Source organism: Corythoichthys intestinalis, chromosome 6 (genome assembly GCF_030265065.1).
Source record: "Corythoichthys intestinalis isolate RoL2023-P3 chromosome 6, ASM3026506v1, whole genome shotgun sequence".
NCBI lineage: Eukaryota > Metazoa > Chordata > Actinopteri > Syngnathiformes > Syngnathidae > Corythoichthys > Corythoichthys intestinalis.
Genome location: NC_080400.1, coordinates 50,902,826 through 50,922,669, shown reverse-complemented (window position 1 = coordinate 50,922,669; position 19,844 = coordinate 50,902,826). Strand labels below are relative to the sequence as shown.

General features: G+C 38.7%; 1 protein-coding gene across 2 annotated transcripts in view; it reads left to right on the top strand.

Annotated features, from left to right (window-relative positions):
* Positions 1–19,844, top strand: part of LOC130917493 (cGMP-dependent 3',5'-cyclic phosphodiesterase) — a 384,643-nt gene that overhangs the window by 122,438 nt on the left and 242,361 nt on the right. Inside the window, exons 1-2 of one of the 2 annotated variants that reach the window (XM_057838956.1) lie at positions 18,936–19,077; positions 19,290–19,380. In XM_057838956.1, coding sequence (XP_057694939.1) covers positions 19,043–19,077; positions 19,290–19,380 — 126 coding nt within the window. In that variant the 5' untranslated portion in view covers positions 18,936–19,042. Of the gene's footprint in view, positions 1–18,935; positions 19,078–19,289; positions 19,381–19,844 lie in introns of those variants that run through there. The other variant, XM_057838955.1, reaches the window with a different exon arrangement.

Here is a 19,844-nt window from a genome sequence, read left to right as displayed (position 1 = left end):
CTTAAGGGAATGTTCCAGGAGAGCTACAATTCCAGCAGCTGACTCGTCTGCATTCTCTATGAAGTCCAGTATTTTGTTGGTGAGCCCAGACTCTGGACTGAAGTACTGGACAGCACGGGGAAGCGTCTTCCTGCTCAATTTATTCGAGGCATCGGTCTGTATGGAGAATAGGATGGGTGACATTAAGATCTTGAGAACATCACTCACTGCCTTTGGACCCAGGACATGTTTCAACAGTGCCTCTTGCTTTGTTCTCCCCCAAATCATTTTCTTCACCATTTTGGAATCACATAAAAATCTTCTGATTGAGCCTGTGTCCACACTCAGCACTATTGTAGCTCTGGCTTGCTACGTTTTACTGTGTGGTATACCTGTGTCACCTCAGCTGCAGTAATTTAGAGGGTAGGAGTGGCATGATGTCAAACTCACTATCAATCAATCAATAGATAATATATATCTGCAGTAGGACTATATATTCAGTGTTTATTTGCTGTTAATCTATTAGGAATGATTCCAAATGAGGAGCATTAGTTAGCGTAACAAAATAAGATGTTCTTTATGGGTACATAAATTCATTCCATACTGATTGATAATAAATGCATGTTTCAAAAAAAAAATAAAAAATCAACATTTCTTAAAATAATCAACCCTAGTAGCAACTGAAATAGCCTAGCTATGCTCCTATCAATGCAAGATGTATGAAGGTAAATATCAATATAGCCTATATGTTATCCATATACAAGAGCATAATAACATAGCAAATCAAGCTCAGGGGATGTTTCAGGTACAAAGAATTGTGACGAAGGCTCTTCTGGGATCTTATATTCCATTTGTGGAGGTCCCCTGCAGCATGCTGTTTTACACATCCGTGAGACGCTTCAAAAACTTTCCTGCCTGCCTTGCAGTTCGCTTTATAATCATCATCAGTGGCTCTATCGAGCCACGGGTTCCCCTCTTCCCACTCCACTCTATTTTTTGGAGACGTTTCCCCTTTTGTGGATGAGGTGGGGTGTCCTGAGCTTCTGCTGTTGAAGAAGACATTTTTGTTTTGAAAACGCGCGGGGCGGTGCACTGAACAGAGTGAGCGAGGTAACTAGGCAACGAACCCGGAAGTTGAGCGCAGTGCAGGGTAGACAGCAGCGGGCAGGCAGATAACTATCATACTGTCTTTAATATCTCCTGCCCTTTTTGTTCATTATTGTTGGCTCGGTGGTCACTCATGAGCGCAGAAGGTGTGTGTTTGTGTGTGTGTGACAGACGTGCATGGGCTGGGCGCACCACCCCCTGCCACTCCCCGCCACCGGAGCCGCGGGACGCGCGGGGTCGCCCCATTGGACAATTGTGAAATACGGAATAAACAGCGATCCGTATTGGTTCAATACGAAACACAACTTTTAATTCACAATTACGGAACGATTACGTATTTCAAGGGACGGGTGGCAAGCCTATGCATAACGTAAGCAACGTAGCTGGCACTTTTAGCGCACAGATATCTCTCTGATCGACTAAGATGATAAAATAGATGCACTCTGTTTAAAATTAATATACCGTTTCTGGTGTCCTATTCTTTCTCTTTTTTCCATTTTGGACAGTCTTTGATCAGGCGCAATGGAACAGCATGTAGCGGCAGCGTCTTTTCCCCCCTTCGCTCATTCGCTTTCTTTGCTCCTAATATTGTATTTACCCTCGATCTTCTTTATACAGCCGAAAGTCTAACACTGTAGCATCCCGACTGTGCCTTGTCCTTCTCTTTGTCGCTTTTCCAAGTAAATACATGTATGAAGCTGTAGCTGTAAAGCAGCAGACCGGGAGCAGCAGCTAGCCACAACATTATTATTATTATTATTATTTATTTATTTTTTTAGCAAAATCAGTGTATGTGAGACTAAAGAATTGACTCATTGCCATCGCAATAGCCTAGGAAATTTTGGGTGTATCTGACATCACAAACAATTGCTTACTATCTGAAATACTTGTATACGATTGGCTATAATGCTTCAGGTGTTTAAAAATGTCTGCTCACAGCAATTTTAGCACCTTCCTGGAAATATTGCCCTTTATTCATGTTTTTCTCCACTACTACACAGCAGAGAAAATGAGATTGCTATTTTTCAAAATTTTAAGATTCTTTCTACTGATATACTTAATCAAAAAGACTACAATTCCTTTAAAGTGTCTTATTTTGTGCTCTGTATGCCTAGTGTTCCATATTCATGTGCATGATCCAAAACATTTTTATCTACCGGTAGATGTAATTTAACCACTGCCATGCTGCCCACGTGCTTCTCCTCTCCATCTCATTCCGCTCCTCAAGCAGTAGAGGCACACAGAAGAACACACTTTTGTTGCAGCCACCTGAAGATGGACTCTCCTATTTCAGAGAAGGCTCTCTGAAGATTTGTTTTCCTTTCAAGAGGGGATGAACTGCAGTCACAGAGAATCCAATAAGCCATGGAGGATTGGTTTTCAAGACCACATATGAAGCCTAATTAACTTTAGATTTTATTTGCAGTGTGTCAGTTGACTGTCACCTGAAATATGCCGATGACTAGTTGAGTTTCAACTAAAGCATACATTCACAGTACTGCGTTTGAGGAACGTTTTATTAATATACAGTAAAACGACTGAGGTTGAACACATTTTGTTGCTTGTTGTTGGTTGACCTCTAATTTGGTATTCAGAAACAATCTGCTCATAGCAAATATGCATCTGATCATTTTTATTTTTTTATTTTTGTACTACTTTTGTGAAACAACATTGCAAAAAACGCCAGAAAAGTAAGACTCAGATATTAAAGTGAAATTGCAAGGCAATGAAATACTCTATATTGTAGGGGTGTGTATTGCTATAGGCAGAGTTTGCTTTTGGGGCAGGGAGGACACAACATGTTGATGACCCCGAAACGCAGTGTCAGCAATAAAATTAACTTACAAGAATATTTTACTAATAAGTTGAACATGAGCGTTTTTTTTTTGTTTGTTTTGTTTCCCATCATTCTTAAGGGGATTTCTAAATCAGACTGCTTAGGACAGCTATACTTTCCTCCGTCATCCATTGAATATGGTACACCCGCCGATGTCGTGCCAATGTTGTGCCAATGTTGTTACCCCCGTCAAAAATTGTATAGCCTGGGCGGAGCACTGTAAATCCGTGCACTGCACGGATTTACTTGCTTTCCGTGTTTTGGTGATGTAGTTATCTACGAGGTTTTAAAACATGGCCCATCCATAAAAAAATTTTTTTTTTAAACACTTTTTTTCTGTCGTTTAACGTAACATACGTACTGAACGTAAAAAAAAGCTATTTTTTACTGTTTTGCTCATTGGATGACCTATAACTGTTATAACTGTAATTCAAGACCTGTATGGCGTTTCTCCAGTTTAATAAACGTCGATGTCCCAAATATATAACGGTGGTTCTTTTCTAGCTTCAATTAATTGTTAAAGTCGACATAACTCATAACTTATGTGTGTGCGTGCACTCCAGCGGCCAAGGGATACAATTTTTGACGGGGCAAACTACATTGGCAAGACACAGGTGGTGGCTCTGTTGTACAATTAGTGTCTTTAGTGGGGCAAATTGGAACTCTGCTCAACATTTCGGCGGTGTTCTCTGGCGTTTAATGATCCGCATTTTCAATCCTTGGTTTTTGCTCAGTAGTTGTTGTCGATTTTGAAAGTATAGGTTTAAAAATTACATTCATCCATTCTGCCTCTTCAGTCCTGGGTGGTTTTGGCTAAGCAAATGACCGTCTAAGGTGCTGGTAATATGATATGTTCGAAATATAATTTTAACTCATTATGAAATAATTTTTTTGTTCATTTCATTTATTTTTGTTGTTTTATTTCTTTACAGCTTTTATAGACAATTTTTACCGGAAAACTCTTAATTTTAAAATCATATATACGAAACGCAATTATATGCAATAACACTGTTCGGCCACCAGGGCGGCCTGGCTCTCCCAACCCCCACTTAAACTTTGCATATGTTTATTGCCTCATATCTGGCGATACGATTCATATCACGTTTCACAGGTCACAATTCAATTCTATCCTGATTAATCCCAGCACTACTATTTAAGGTGATTATTATGATATTTGTATGTCACTTTAGAAAAAACAAATCAAAATGGACATAAAAGTACATTTATATCAATTCATTCCTAAATCCTCATCCAGCATTCAAGTAAATGTGTTTTCGTTTTATGTTGGAAAAACGTGACTTTCATTTGAACATTTTCTCTTTGATAGTGCAAACCAGCTTTAGTCCAAACCTGAATTCTAAATATGACAACAACAACAAAAATTTAAGTTGTATTGATTAATCCGAGTAGAGATTTTTGCACATCCCCCTTTAGTGGTTTGCCGCCATTACTGGGGTGTTTGCACATGATAGCAGCCTAGTGTCAGTCAATGTAAACAGTAACGTTAGCTGCTGTTGCTGTATGCTGCGGGTGGAACGTCTCAGCAATGGCGGATGGGGTAATTTCAGTCCTTTTGCTTGGATTGTCAATAAAGAACAGGTATTTCAGAAAAAATGGCAGGTCAAAACATTCGCTTGAGCATCCAGGCCTACCAACCACCACAGGGCTGTCTTGCAATGTACGCATGCAGGTTTGTGTTGTTTCGGCAGTATTTCACTTTTGCATTGCACAGCTTGTATATGGTGTGGCTTTTGTCACACTCCATGCCTCGGTTTTTGCAGTAAAAGCCTAAATGTGCCCAAATTTCAAACTTATAAAGGTGCTTCGGGCCATTGCGTATCTCCATCCCTGCTGTGTCGAAACTTTACTCTGTGGCGCCAAACTCCGTGAGATTATAGAGTAAAGAAGCCACCCTGGATAATTCTCTCGAGAGGATGTTGTTACTTCAGCAGATTGCATGGTAGGGCAATGCTGTGTGCTACCAACTAGTGGACGGGAGTAGAAATGCAGACACTGTATTGTTTGTTTCCGTCAAAAACACACGTGTAAGGATTGATACAGGCGGATTTTGAATTGATACGAGAATTGCGTTACATAATATTGATATATCTCAAAATCGATTTTTTAAAACTCCCTTACTATATTGATAAGGACTTTTATGAAAGAACAGATCGGTCTGGGGAATGAGACACCCAATTGTGTGACTGGAAGTGCATCAGGCTGCTGTTTGTATAGCACTACCATTATGTAGATTAGCCCTTTTCCCCTGAGTGCACTTTCACCATTTGGAGCCTTCAATCACACAAATGCTTTATGGAGTACAACACACACAAATACACACACATTGTACATCTGGCAATTCATTGTTTTTTGTTTGTTACTCATGACAAGCACACATTTCTGATGACATGTTGATTTAGAATAACTAATAGCACGTGCGCTTATGTACGCCCACCCCACCCACTAACTCAAACAGACAAAGGTTATTCACGGTTTTTCAGGTCAATGCTAATTATGCTTTACTGCACTGTGGTTATCTGCACTGCAGTGAGTGAGAGTGAGTGACTGAGTGAGTGATCTACTGGGTTGGACGGTGTTGATTGTATTTGAGCGGCAATACCTAACACCCTGCTTTAATGGAAAACTTGTGATCAATACTCTCTACAGATGAAATGCTCAGCATTTAGGCCCCCAGTGAGAGTGTTCAAAGGTCCATGTCAGATGGGGATAGACACATAGCCAAGCTACCAGTATATAAAGACACTCTTTTGCTCCAGAGGTACATATTCATTTTTCTGTGTACAGTATATATACTGTATGCTTGCTCTCTATCAATGGTAGACAGTGCAGATTTGACAGAATGAACAAAGTGCAACACTCATTAGCGTTCTATTTATCTAATTCTCAGAGCTAATGATTTGCCATTACAGCGCTGTCCTTCAATAACATTTTAGGGGAAAAAAATACACACAGTGAAACGCTATGGCTGAATTTGGATGTATTGCAATGTGTACCCCTATGGAGAGTGAATATCAAAATAAAAATAAAAGAGAGAGAGAGGGTCTCTGGTAAATGTGGCAATACTGACAAATGGGGGAATTTGTAGCGTGGTGGTTTGCATATGAAGGCTCATTTCCTTGCCATGCCTCATATAGTATAATTGCTTTGTACAATTTGCAATCAGTGCAGGCTGAATAGTCTACTTTTCAACATATATAAACCGGAATAGGCTCAAGGTACTCCAGAAAGCCTGAACTGGAAATGATGTATAGAAAATACTGGACTGTCTCAGGAAATTAGAATACACAATATTCTAATTTTTTGAGACAGTCCTGTGTATATATACAGGACTGTCTCAGGAAATTAGAATACACAATATTCTAATTTCCTGACTGTGTATTCTAATTTCCTGAGACAGTCCTGTATATATACACAGGACTGTCTCAAAAAATTAGAATATTGTGTATTCTAATTTCCTGAGACAGTCCAGTACATGGATGGATCCTGAAGTGTTGAAAAATGGTGATTCTATTGCAAACAGAAAAAGATATTGAATGCTTTCTTTGTAATAATTGCCGATGAAAGATGACATATTTTATTTCACTCTTGAAAACATATCGGCGCTTATTATTACATCACCGCATTTGAGTGTGTGTGTCTGCATATAACTGAATACGAGACTAGAAATCTACAACGTGGTTGCTAGCAGTGGTGGAATTTACTTTAGATTTTTTTGTGTATCTGTACTTTGTGTACAAATATGTAGTGGTACTTTTTACTTTTACTTTATAACATTTTACAGCACCTATCTGTACTTTTTACACCATTACTTTTCAAATTGTCACCATGCGTTACTCATTACTTTTGTTTGTTTGTTCTTTTTTTTGTCATTGTAAATTCATAATTTCATTTTCATGCCCCCGGCGCAATCGATAAGCCCCATGCAACTATACCGTAATTGAGCACTAGAGGCAGGAACACAAGTACAGGCAAAATTAGGCAGGTGAACAAGATATTGACAAAAAAATAAATAAATAAATTTAAAACAACAACAACAACAACAGTGAGAGCAGCACACTTTCTGATTGGTGCCGCACACTCTTGTACAGTAGATGGGGAAATGCACCTGATAGTTGCTTGCAATATGCCATTAACGATGTTTTTTAAGTTTTGGAGGTTTTTTTTTTTTTTTTTTTTTTTTTAGCTTTTTATGCTTCTGTTTATAGTGGAGTCAATATTATTGCTTATTTTTTCCATTCTGCACAGTTTTAAAAAGTGAAAAAGAAAAAGGTAATATTGTGGGTGCAAAAGTACTATATACACATTCTCTTATACAGTGGGGCAAATAAGTATTTAGTCAACCACCAATTGTGCAAGTTCTCCTACTTGAAAAGATTAGAGAGGCCTGTAATTGTCAACATGGGTGAACCTCAACCATGAGAGACAGAATGTGGGGGGAAAAAACAGAAAATCAAATTGTTTGACTTTTAAAGAATTTATTTCCAATTAAAGTGGAAAACAAGTATTTGGTCACCACAAACAAGCAAGATTTCTGGCTGTCAAAGATGTCTAACTTCTTCTAACGAGGTCTCACGAGGCTCCACTCGTTACCTGTATTAATGGCACCTGTTTTAACTCATTATCGGTATAAAAGACACCGGTCTACAACCCCAGTCAGTCACACTCCAAACTCCACTATGGCCAAGACCAAAGAGCTGTCAAAAGACACCAGAGAAAAAATTGTAGACCTGCACCAGGCTGGGAAGACTGAATCTGCAATAGGTAAAACGCTTGGTGTAAAGAAATCAACTGTAGGAGCAATTATTAGAAAATGGAAGACATACAAGACCACTGATAATCTCCCTCGATCTGGGGCTCCATGCAAGATCTCACCCGGTGGCGTCAAAATGATAACAAGAACGATGAGCAAAAATCCCACAACCACACGGGGGGACCTAGTGAATGAACAACAGAGAGCTGGGACCACAGTAACAAAGGCTACTATCAGTAACACAAAGCGCCGCCAGGGACTCAAATCCTGCACTGCCAGACGTGTCCCCTTGCTGAAGAAAATACACGTCCAGGCCCGTCTGCGGTTCGCTAGAGAGCATTTGGATGATCCAGAAGAGGACTGGGAGAATGTGTTATGGTCAGATGAAACCAAAATAGAACTTTTTGGTAGAAATGCAGGTTCTCGTGTTTGGAGGAGAAAGAATACTGAATTGCATCCGAAGAACACCATACCCACTGTGAAACTTGGGGGTGGAAACATCATGCTTTGAGGCTGTTTTTCTGCAAAGGGACCAGGACCACTGATCTGTGTAAAGAAAAGAATGAATGGGGCCATGTATCGAGAGATTCTGAGTGAAAATCTCCTTCCATCAGCAAGTGCATTGAAGATGAGACGTGGCTGGGTCTTTCAGCATGACAATGATCCCAAACACACTGCCAGGGCAACAAAGAAGTGGCTTCGTAAGAAGCATTTGAAGGTCCTGGAGTGGCCTAGCCAGTCTCCAGATCTCAACCCCATAGAAAATCTGTGGAGGGAGTTGAAAGTCCGTGTTACCCAATGACAGCCCCAAAACATCACCGCTCTAGAGGAGATCTGCATGGAGGAATGGGCCAAAATACCAGCAACAGTGTGTGAAAAGCTTGTGAAGAGTTACAGAAAACGTTTTGCCTCCGTTATTGCCAACAAAGGGTACACAACAAAGTATTGAGATGAACTTTTGGTATTGACCAAATACTTATTTTCCACCATAATTTGCAAATAATTTTTTAAAAAATCAAACAATGTGATTTTCTTTTTTTTTTTTTTTTTTTCACATTCTGTCTCTCATGGTTGAGGTTTACCCATGTGGACAATTACAGGCCTCTCTAATATTTTCAAGTGGGAGAACTTGCACAATTAATGGTTTACTAAATACTTATTTGCCCCACTGTAACTGACATTGGTTTTTGTGTCAAGAGAAAATAGGTTTACCCGAATTCCCAAATATAACGCGCACTTTTTTCCCCCAAAATCAACAAAATCATGGTGCACATTTTAAACGGGTACATGGATGGAGACAGGAATATATCTTTATTACATATATATATATATAAACCGATTTTTTTTTTTTATTGACACGGCCACGTTGTGTTGAAGAAATGTATGCAGCGACCCGTTGCCGACCATTACGGTACGTCACGTCACGTCACCATTTTGTTTCGGTAATACTTCACTCTAATCGGCCGAAGGATTTCGTCTGTGTTAAATTCTGCTTTTTTCATTCTTCATAAAGCACAGAATTTAGTTTCTTGAACTCATTTGAGTCGACGTTTATTGCAGCTCCGCAACTCGGACCATAACAAACATAAGCACACAGACTTCCTGTGTCCGTCAACTATATCGGTCCCTCGGGAAACTCAAACCCAAATAACGATAGTTCCTATTGTTACTGTCGTGTTGACAGTGATGAGCTCTCACGGATTTCCCACTTATGTTCTCACTTTCATTTTACCATATCAATCCATGGAAGAAACATTTATTCATCATGATGAAACGAGCAAGTTATACAGCAGCCTTTAAAAGAAAAGTCACATCTGTTTTGTTTTCTCCTAGATTCTGGTAAGTTGGAGACGTTGTCAAATCATATTGTTACCGTAAATATTGTCAGTTTATGGTAATGTTTTGAACTACCAATGTGCTATGCTTGTGCTGTGTTTCACCAGTCAGTAAAATGACATTTCTGTATCTGTGCACGAGCTCTGTTTTCTTGTATTCTTCTATTTATTGGTGCTAAAATTAGGGTGCGCGTTATAAACGGGTACAATAATTTTCCCTAGATTTTACATGTAAATTTGGGGTGCGCATTATACACGGGTGCGCCTTATATTCGGGAAATTACGGTAATTTTTACTTTAAATTTTAACGCGAGTACTTTGTACTTTTACTTTAGTAATTTTTTCTTAGATACTTGTACTTTTACTTAAGTAATTGTTTTGCCCCTGTATCTGTATGTTTGCTTAAGTCAAATACTAAAAAAGTGAGTACTTTATCCACCACTGGTTGCTAGTGCTTGTGCCTAGTCCTGTGATGAATACCTTTTGTAATGCTGCTGGAATGGGTGATGTTTTACCCATTCTTGGAAGGCTTATAGTGGTGATAGGCTTACAGTAATAGTCTTTTTTTCCCCTGCAGGCCTATATGCTGATTTTAGCGCCAATAGGCAATTTATTTTTAAACTAGTATGCTACTTTCAAATAACCCACCTCTTATATCCACGTGCTTGCATTTAATAAACCTGAAACAGCCCACATATACTTGTACTCAAATCACGGGTCAACAATTAAATATACCAGCACAGGAACATAGTAAAAACATAGAACTGTTGAAATGTTGAGGTCAAAAAAAATTATTATACTTCAAATAGCTAAGCTGACTCTCGACGGAATTGCAAATGTACTGTGAGCGTTTGCTGTACTTTTGATTTATAATTTCAGTCACAAATCAGATTATTTTGATGACATCAGGCTCATATTGAAAGGGTAATACCCAATCAGTCTGTTTACACTGCAGTCCTATTTGCTGATGTCCGAATACAGTTTAAGATTATGCGTTTATTTATTGCGTAACATCTGATCTCGATTCATTTCATGATTTTTCAAACTTAATTTTTACAAGTGTATTCTTTTTTTTTTTTTACTTGCAGTTTTATAAAGAATCTGCAATAGGAAAATAACTAGAGTGTAATTAAACATTTATACACACATTAAGTACATTTTAACAGGAATTAGCAACACTGAATACTGTGCCTCTTGCACACAACACGTCTTACTGTCGACATTTGCAACATGTGACCCAGAATTATAATCATACAAAGTCAATGATAAAATAAATGCAATAAAATAAATATACAAAAATATAAAGACACTTTAGAGAATTTTTTCATTTTCTAGTTAACATCAACTGATTATTCGAAATGTTCATCTTGGTCAATAAAAGTAATTGACAGTGACATCATAATATCATACAAAATCAATAATAACAAAAAGTAAACGAAATAAAAACTGAGTGCACATTTTGGCCACAGAGAGGCAATGTGGCTCTTTGCCGAGAAGCAGTGTCAGTCGTAAACTAGTAGAAAAATGTAGTAGAATATTAGATCTTTGTTAATAAAAGTGGTTTTTGACAGATGTTAATGTTCTTGAGGCGTTTTTGCATGTGAATATTCATCTTTTTACCACGAAACCATGGTAATTTTCATTAGCGCGCGATTGGCATACAATAGCTTAAGTAATATACAATATATTACTTAAGCTGATGGGTTTTTGAAATAGAAATGTATTTTAATGCACAGTATGTGTATCGTAATTTTAGGACTATAATGAACAGTTGACTATAAGCTGTACCCACCAAATGTTGCAAGAAAACTATTTGTTCATATATACATAGGCTGCATTGCACTAATAAGCCTCAGGTTTCCACGTTGTATTATGGAATATTTACACCAAAAGACATGCAGATCATTAGCTTGTAAAAATCCATACATTAGGCGCAATGGACAATAAACCGCAGGGTTTAAACAGTAGCGGCATTTGTACTGTACGTAGTGTGTCCTGCGCGAACGATTATTTCAAAAGGCAGAACAAGACTGAACAAATCATTTTATGAATTCATCTGTTCTTTAGGAAGTAGGGACTTGTGCTGGTGTGTTTAAAAGTAACCGCTGCAGTGTCTGACATAGGGCACGATCAATCAGATAAACGGGTTATTATAGACAGGAGAGGAAGCAGAAACAGAATCCTAGTGTCTGCCTCTCGCTTCTGATGAGTGGCCAATGAGCAACCAGTGTGCAGGCAGGGGGAGGGACTAAGTCTGTGTCACTTCCCGGTCACTTACGATATATCGGTCTTTTGTTAATCACTTGGTGGTTCGTTGTGCAAAGTCACTTCCCCTTCCTATCACGCCTATGCAGATGACACACAACTGTACATTTCTGTGTCCCCACATGATTATAGTCCCTTAGTCTCCCTGAGTAAATGCATTCATCAAATCAATGAATGGATGTGCCAGAATTTTCTCCAGTTAAATGTGGAGACGACAGAGGTGATCATTTTTGGGCCAAAAAAGGAATGGTCAAAGATAAGCAGGCAACTTAGCACAATGTCACTTACAGCTACAAATCAAGTCAGAAACCTTGGCGTAATTATTGACTCAGACCTAAAATGTGATAGCCATCTAAAGTCCGTCACTAAATCCGCTTATTACCACCTAAAAAATATAACCAGAGTTAAGGGGCTTCTGACTCAACAAGACATGGAAAAACTTATGCATGCATTCATTTTCAGCAGATTGGACTATTGCAACGGTATATTTACGGGTCTTGATACAAAATCAGTCAGGAAGCTGCAGCTTGTACAGAATGCTGCAGCCAGAGTCCTCACAAATACATGGAAGCTGGACCACATTACACCGGTTTTGAAATCGCTACACTGGCTTCCAGTGAGTCAAAGGATAGACTATAAAATACTACTGCTCGTCTTCAAAACACTTAATGGCCTTGGACCAAAATACATGCTTGACTTGTTAGATTCCTATGAGACATCTAGACCCCTAAGGTCGTCTGGAACCGGTCTTCTGCATATTCCAAGAACAAGAGCCAAGCAGGGTGAGGCAGCATTTAGTTATTATGCTCCTCACCTCTGGAACAAGTTACCTGAACGTCTGAAGTATGCTCAAACTGTTGGCTATTTTAAATCAGGGCTAAAAACGCTTTTGTTTAGCACTGCATATCCATAACTGGCTATATATTTCAATCTACCTGCTTTCTGTTCCTCTTGTGCTTATCTCCATTGCTGATTTCAATTATTATTATTAGTAGTAGTTTTTGTTATATTTTTGTTTTATTTTTATTTATTTATTTTTATTCTATTTGTGATTAAATGTGATCTTTTGTCTTGGTTTTTACGTTGTATTGATTTAAATGTGATTTTTATGCTCTTCATGTGATGTAAAGCACTTTGAATTGCCTTGTGTTGAATTGTGCTATATAAATAAATTTGCCTTGCCTTGCCTTGCCTTGCCTTGCCTTCACACATGGAGGGAAGGTGTGAACGATTTGTTCGAATGAATCATTTTACTGAACTGACTGTAATGATTCAATACACTTATATGAACCGTTTTGCCCTACTTTGCTATGTTTGTTTAGTTTTACAATTTACCTCAACACGGGACAAATAAACTGCTTGAAAACCATCAACACTGGACTCTTTTTGAGGGATTGTTAGCTATCTGCCAAACAATAGTCTGTTTGCATATCAACCACATTTGAGCGATTAAATATGTCATGACTGAACATGGAGATTGACATCAGATGTTATAAATCTATGATCTTAAAAGTTGCCAAGCCCAAATACACATATACTGTATAAAATACTGTATACTGTATAAATACTGTATAAAATAAAGAATATTTAATATATATATATATATATATATATTTTTTTTTTAAAAGCTGCTAACTGTTGTTTTTGGGAGTCCTTTTAATTTTTTCTTTGTCATTTGGACGGTAATACTTAGTAAGTCTTAGTCTTAGTAAGTCTTACTCATATTTTAGTTATGTCAAAATGTGTTTGTCTTCGTCTAGTTTTTGTTGATGAAAACTCAAGACTAATTCCGTCTGGTTTTAGTCAACGTATACAAAAAATGTTTAGTCTGTGAAATTAAAAAAAAACTTCAAAAATAAATAAATACATAAATAAAGGACAAATTAACATTGACAGAGAGCACATATTACAGCGTCTAGAAGGCCAACGCCAACTTCCTGATAATACACACTCAGCAGGAAAATTATTTTCAATTAATTATACGCACCTGGAAGGTACAAACTAATGTAAAAAAAGTTATGCCAGAGTTTAAGAGAACGCTCACTGTTTGCATTAGTCTAATGCTAATGCAAATGCTATGCTAACGCTACAAATTACATTTAGTGTGTTATGATCACTCAGCACAGACCTTTAAAGGCTAAAGCAACATTGCAAACAGTATTCAGTGTGTATACAGTGTGTGCGTCCGTGCAAGCTTGGAGACTGGAGAGGATACACTGGTTAATATGGACGGGGAGCTCAGCACGTCACATGAGTAACATGACCCAGACACTGCTACAATACAGGCCAACTACAGATAATATGTCAAAAATTCAGAATGTGACGAAAACTATTGCACATTTTTGTCTCGCTCTCATCTCGTCAGACAAAAATTGGTATTAGTCCTGTTATGTTTTAGTCTCCCAAAACACATTTTTAGCTCGTTATCATCTCATTGTCATGCAAAAAAATTGTTCTTTGACAAAATATTTTCGTTATTGCTATCATTGACGAAAACAACACTGATTTATAATAAATATTAATAGTAGTGTTGTCAGTTACTGTAGTCTGATTCCTTTCTATCAGTCATGAGTAATCTAATGCGTTACCAGTAATCTGATTAAAGTTAGTTTCCTTAGTGTCTGTGCTTTACTATTTTGTTATTGCCTCATAATGCAAGTAGAATGAAGAACATTGTAGTCATTTACAAAGAGCATTTTGAATAGAAAATGTTAGAAAGGTTCCTGCAACGTTTTCGTTTCCATGGTAACCGCTCATAGATCTTCCTGTTTTGGTTTCGAGTCACATGCGCTAAGTGTTTTGGGACTGACATGTGCCAGCGCGGGTACACGTTCGACCTGTGTGCGGCCACTTGCTGTAATGTGAGAGGGAATGTTGATGTGTGCGCATCCACGAATGAACGTGAGTATTTATTTTTCCTTCATTCTGGAGGGTTCCAGCAATAGGTTACAGCCAGTACATGCACGGCAGTTTTGTAGCTTTGCCGTTGCAATGGCGTGTAGTCGTCGCTCACGCTCGTCCTCGCGAAGTCGGGGACCATTTTTTACATCATATTCGTGTTGCACATTTATGCCGTGAGGTGACGTCTTTGTTTAGCATCTTTGGGATGTGTTGTAAGTCCGATTGAGTCTAAAGTGCTTAGTTACTTGCCTGGTACACCAGACTCACTGCTGTTCCAGCTATTGAGTCTGGCCACCATTCAGCGGATACAATTTCCAGGGCAGAGCAAGCCACAGCAAACAGACAGCGGAGTGGACCAATCAGCGACGGGCAGATGTGACGTTAGTAAAACGACGAGGGCAGGACGAGGGACTTGGACGCGGAAGTAAACATACGAGGAGAGCGGAGTTTATTCAACATGGCTAGCGCGAGACAGACTGTTGTCAATGACTCGTGTCGATGTGTTTTTGGTCATTTAAAACTGATTTTACCGTGAACTGGAACATATTCTCGGCTCTCCTGTTCGCCATCTGTGTTGTTGTGGAGACGACTTCCTACGCGCAAGAGTGACGTTGCTCGCTAAGAACACGTTACGCAAATAAACGAATCTGATTTGTCGATTGATTTTGTACCTGCTCGAGAGTCCGTTAATGGGCTGGTTCCCAGACTTGTCTCTCAGTGTTTGAAAAATACAGGGAGAACAGTCTGGCCGTGCCAGGCAACTTAGTTACTGCCACGTTTTGTGGCCAAATTGACCGTGTGTATGGCGTACTTCCGGGTTGTGCGCGCACATCTGCGCCCGCCCCGAACTTTGTGTTTTTTGCACTGTGCAATTCAGTTGGGTGTTGTTGATTATCGTGCAGTCAATTTGCATTTTTTCATATTGGCACTGATGTGCTGTAAACACTAACCCCTAAACCCTAACCCGAAATTTAGAATTTTTGACATGAAGCTTAATCTTCGCGTTAGTGGGGTTTAATTAGTCGGTGGAGTTGATTTCAGTTTCAGGGGCTCTGGAGTGGCTAAGCTAGCACGAGTCAATGATGTTTGAAATCAGCTCCATCGAATAATTAAACCCCCGCTAACTCGAAGATTAAGCCTTATGTGAATAATTCTGATCTTTCTCTTCAAATTCAATTATCGGAAAGACAATTACATGCGATGACATTTTTCTGTTGTCATTCTTATGTTGAGGGGGCCAAGGGAGAAAAATTGGTAAAAAGTAACAGATAAATTACTTTTAAAGTAACTTAGTTACTTTTATAATAAAGTGATCAGTAAAATAACAAGATTACTTTTTTAGGCGAACTCAGTAACCAGTAATTAAATTTCTTTTTCAAATACTGTCATTTTCGGACTATAAGCCGCTAATTTTCCTTCATTTTGAATCCTGCGGCTTACAGTCCAGTGTGGTTTATTTGTTGATTTATTTGGGTTAATAAGTAACACTTAATTTCACACTGTCATATAACACCATCATAATTATGACATGACACTAACATGGCCATTACTGAATGCTTATGCTCACTAACTCCATCTTTCATCCAGCTTTTACATACATTCAAAAGTGAGATAATTTGCCAGATAACACTATATGACATATGTTATAAGCGTTCATAAATGCTCAAGACAGTGTCATTTCATAATTATGATTGTCTAATGACAGTCATATGGCGCCACTGTCCAATAAAGTGTTACCAAATACCATAACTAGCAATTAATGAAACAACTGGAACAGTAACTGAGGAATAATTAGCATAATTAGCATGCTAGGAGGCATTTTGGACAACAACAATGTTGACAGCAGGTGGCAGCAGAGGTTGACTGTCTCCCCCAAAGGAGCAGTGATGGCCAAATGAAGCTTCTTGAAGCAATGATGGTGGTTCATTTGGTCTTATGGCAGTCGTATGATGCCGCTGTCAAATAAAGTGTTGATATCTTTCGGTGTAAATATTCCATAATTCAGTGAGGACAGCTGTGTTTTATAGTCCAGTGCGGCTTATCTCTAAACAAATGCCGTTTTCGTGCCAAATTTGGTGGGTAGCGGCTTATAGTCAGGTGTGCCTTATAGTGCGAAAATTACGGTAATCTGTCTGTGACAACAATGATTATTAGTTTGAAGCATAACATGTAAACTACTACTACTACTACTACTACTATTACATTTTTATTAACAGATGGTTTTAATTTATTTTATTTCTTTCAATGTCCCTTTAGGGGCTCCGTAAATTGTCCCTTATAAATTCCCTTTATTAATGTATTGCTTGTTTAAGTCTGATTAGTATTTGATTAATGATTTTAGTCAGGTTTTTTATTTACACAAAACAGTGGTGTTACCAGGATGCCAGGTGTGGGTGGGCATTAGTCTTACCTGGGGGAGGTGGGAGTTGGGGGTGGGTGGTTTGGGGGGTGCGGGGGAGGAAGCTACAATCCTCAAGCAGCTCGAAATCCAGCGTAGAGCTACTGCACCTTAAAACATGTTTTATTTTCTCCTTGAGATAACTGCTGTTGTGATTTGGTCTAAACTAGGGCTGTCAAAATTATCGCGTTAACGGGCGGTAAATTTTTTTTTTTTTTTGATTAACGACGTTAAAATGAGAGCACAGTGAAATGTGTACTTGTTGTGTTTTTCGGAGTTTTGTCGCCCTCTGCTGGCGCTTGGGTGCGACTGATTTTATAGGCTTCAGCAGAATCAGCACCCATGAGCATTGTGTAAGTAATTGTTGACATCAACAATGGCGGGCTACTAGTTTATTTTTTGATTGGAATTTTTACAAATTTCATTAAAAAGAAAACATTAAGAGGGGTTTTAATATAAAATTTCTATAGCTTGTACTAACATTTATCTTTTAAGAACTACAAGTCTTTCTATCCATGGATCGCTTTAACAGAATGTTAATACTGGTAATGCCATCTTGTTGATTTATTGTTATAATACACAAATGCAGTACTTATGTACCGTATGTTGAATGTATATATCCATCTTGTGTCTTATCTTTCCATTTCAGCAATAATTTACAGAAAAATATGGCATATTTTATAAATGGTTTAAATTGCAATTAATTGCGATTAATTACGATTAATTAATTTTTAAGCTGTAATTAACTCGATTAAAATGTTTAATCGTTTGACACCCCTAGTCTATACAAATAAAAGTTGATTTGATTTTATTTGATTTAGAACACATCTATAACTGAACAGTATGGACATGCAAGCGATGCATGTTTTTTTTTTAAGGGAACTTAATGTGGTTCCTCGGTTTTATTATTATTATTATAGTTAGTCTTTGTTCCGCAGCCCCTTTGAGCTGAATTTGACCCCCTTAGAATGCTCCAAAATGCGCCAAAATCGGCAGGCAGGTCAAGACAGGTGCAATCTTTTGATACTGTGTAAAGACTTGACAAATTCCAAATACACTATGTAGCATCCCCTAGCAGTTTTTCTTTGTCCCGCTGACGCTTTGCGCCCTACTTTGACCCCCTCAGAATGCTTCAAAACTCTCCAAACTCAACAGCTAGGTGAACACTGGTGAAAACTTTGATAAAATGTGGGGAAAAAAAAAAAAAAAATCTAAATACAGTATGCGGTTAATGTGTGTAGCGCCCCCTAGCGCCCCAACATTTCGTTTTATTTATTTATTTATTTATTTATTTATTTATTTATTTATTTATTTATTTATTTATTTTTTAAGGTGAAAGAGGAGGTAACAACGCATAGGTTAAAACTTAGAACACATCAGTACTATATGAATGGGATAATATATACGGTGCCCAGACTGCCGTTAGTACTACATCTAGTTTCCTTTTGGTGGACAGAGAGTGTCCCTGGGTGGGCACTGCCCCCTCGTAAAGCCCCTGACACAAAATATTAACACTATTTTCATGAAGTTGAAATATAAAGGGGAATATTTCTTTTTGATGTGCGCAACCACTGTTTGAAGGCTACTGTTCAGTTCCTACCATGATTTGAAAATTCACAGGCAGACTTTTCCTCGGTACCTTCATGTTCCCAGCATAACACTGTTGCTATCGCATGTTTGTTCATGGGTATCCTGCTGGAAAAACAAAAAGAAAGTGAAACACAGCGAAGGATGATGGAGGCAGTAAGACCCTGAGGATGAGCAAGCGATAGGGGTGGGAGGAGGAGAGACCGTGTTCACTCTGAGCTCTGTGAGCTGCAGCCCGTGGTGTCAGTGTACCAGTGTGTGTCCCGGGCTGCTGCTGCGAGTGTGCGCATCACAGCATTGCCGCGTGCGTCAGTGCGTGTGTGACTCCGGCGCTCTCTCTGCGTACGACAGGTGGAGATGACATGACCGCGTTCCAGAGGAAGAAAGGGAAGGACCTGTAAGGGTTTAACACGCTTGCCTTTCACTTTGCATTCCCCTACACACGTTTAAATTCCAGCATTCCATAGCTCAGAAGTTACTAGATTAGTGTATGTGCCAGTTGTTTTAACAGCAGCTTATCATCAGGACTGTAAACGCTGGTTGTGTGTGCTGAGCAGATAAAAAAAAAAAAAATCTTGTGTCCTGAATTTTCTTCTCTGTAACCTGCAGACGAGGTCAGCAAGTGTTACTGCCTCCCGAGGAGAGTACAGCTCCAAGCCTGACAAGTAGACAATCCACCACGTTTTCTGAACAAGTCCAGGTAAGCGTTGAGTCTTCCTCTCATGTCCTGTGGCCACATGATTCATATGACACAAAACAGGAACTTAAACAGGATGCTAAATGATTGCCACCCTTTTCACTCTTCCCTTTATTGATTGTCATCACCCTTACCCACTTTGTCACAACCACAGGCACTGTAGATTCTGAAACTGTGCTTTATAAAATCTCAATGTCAAACACACACACAGTGTTTATTTGTGGAACACTAAACTTTTGTCTCCGTAGAAGGTAAGTTTGCGCTCCCTTGGCTGGAGCCTTCTTTTTCCCTTATGATTGAATGGGTTTGATTCTTATCGCTTGCTGTTTGTGCCTGTGTGTGTTTGTGTTGAGATTTGGAGGGGGGGGTGGTGTAGGGGTTCAGATAAAAATCATTAAAGACAAAACGCTCATAAAAATGAGAGGGAGGAAATTAAAACCAGGGAGCGTTTGTTTGAGTGCTGGGTA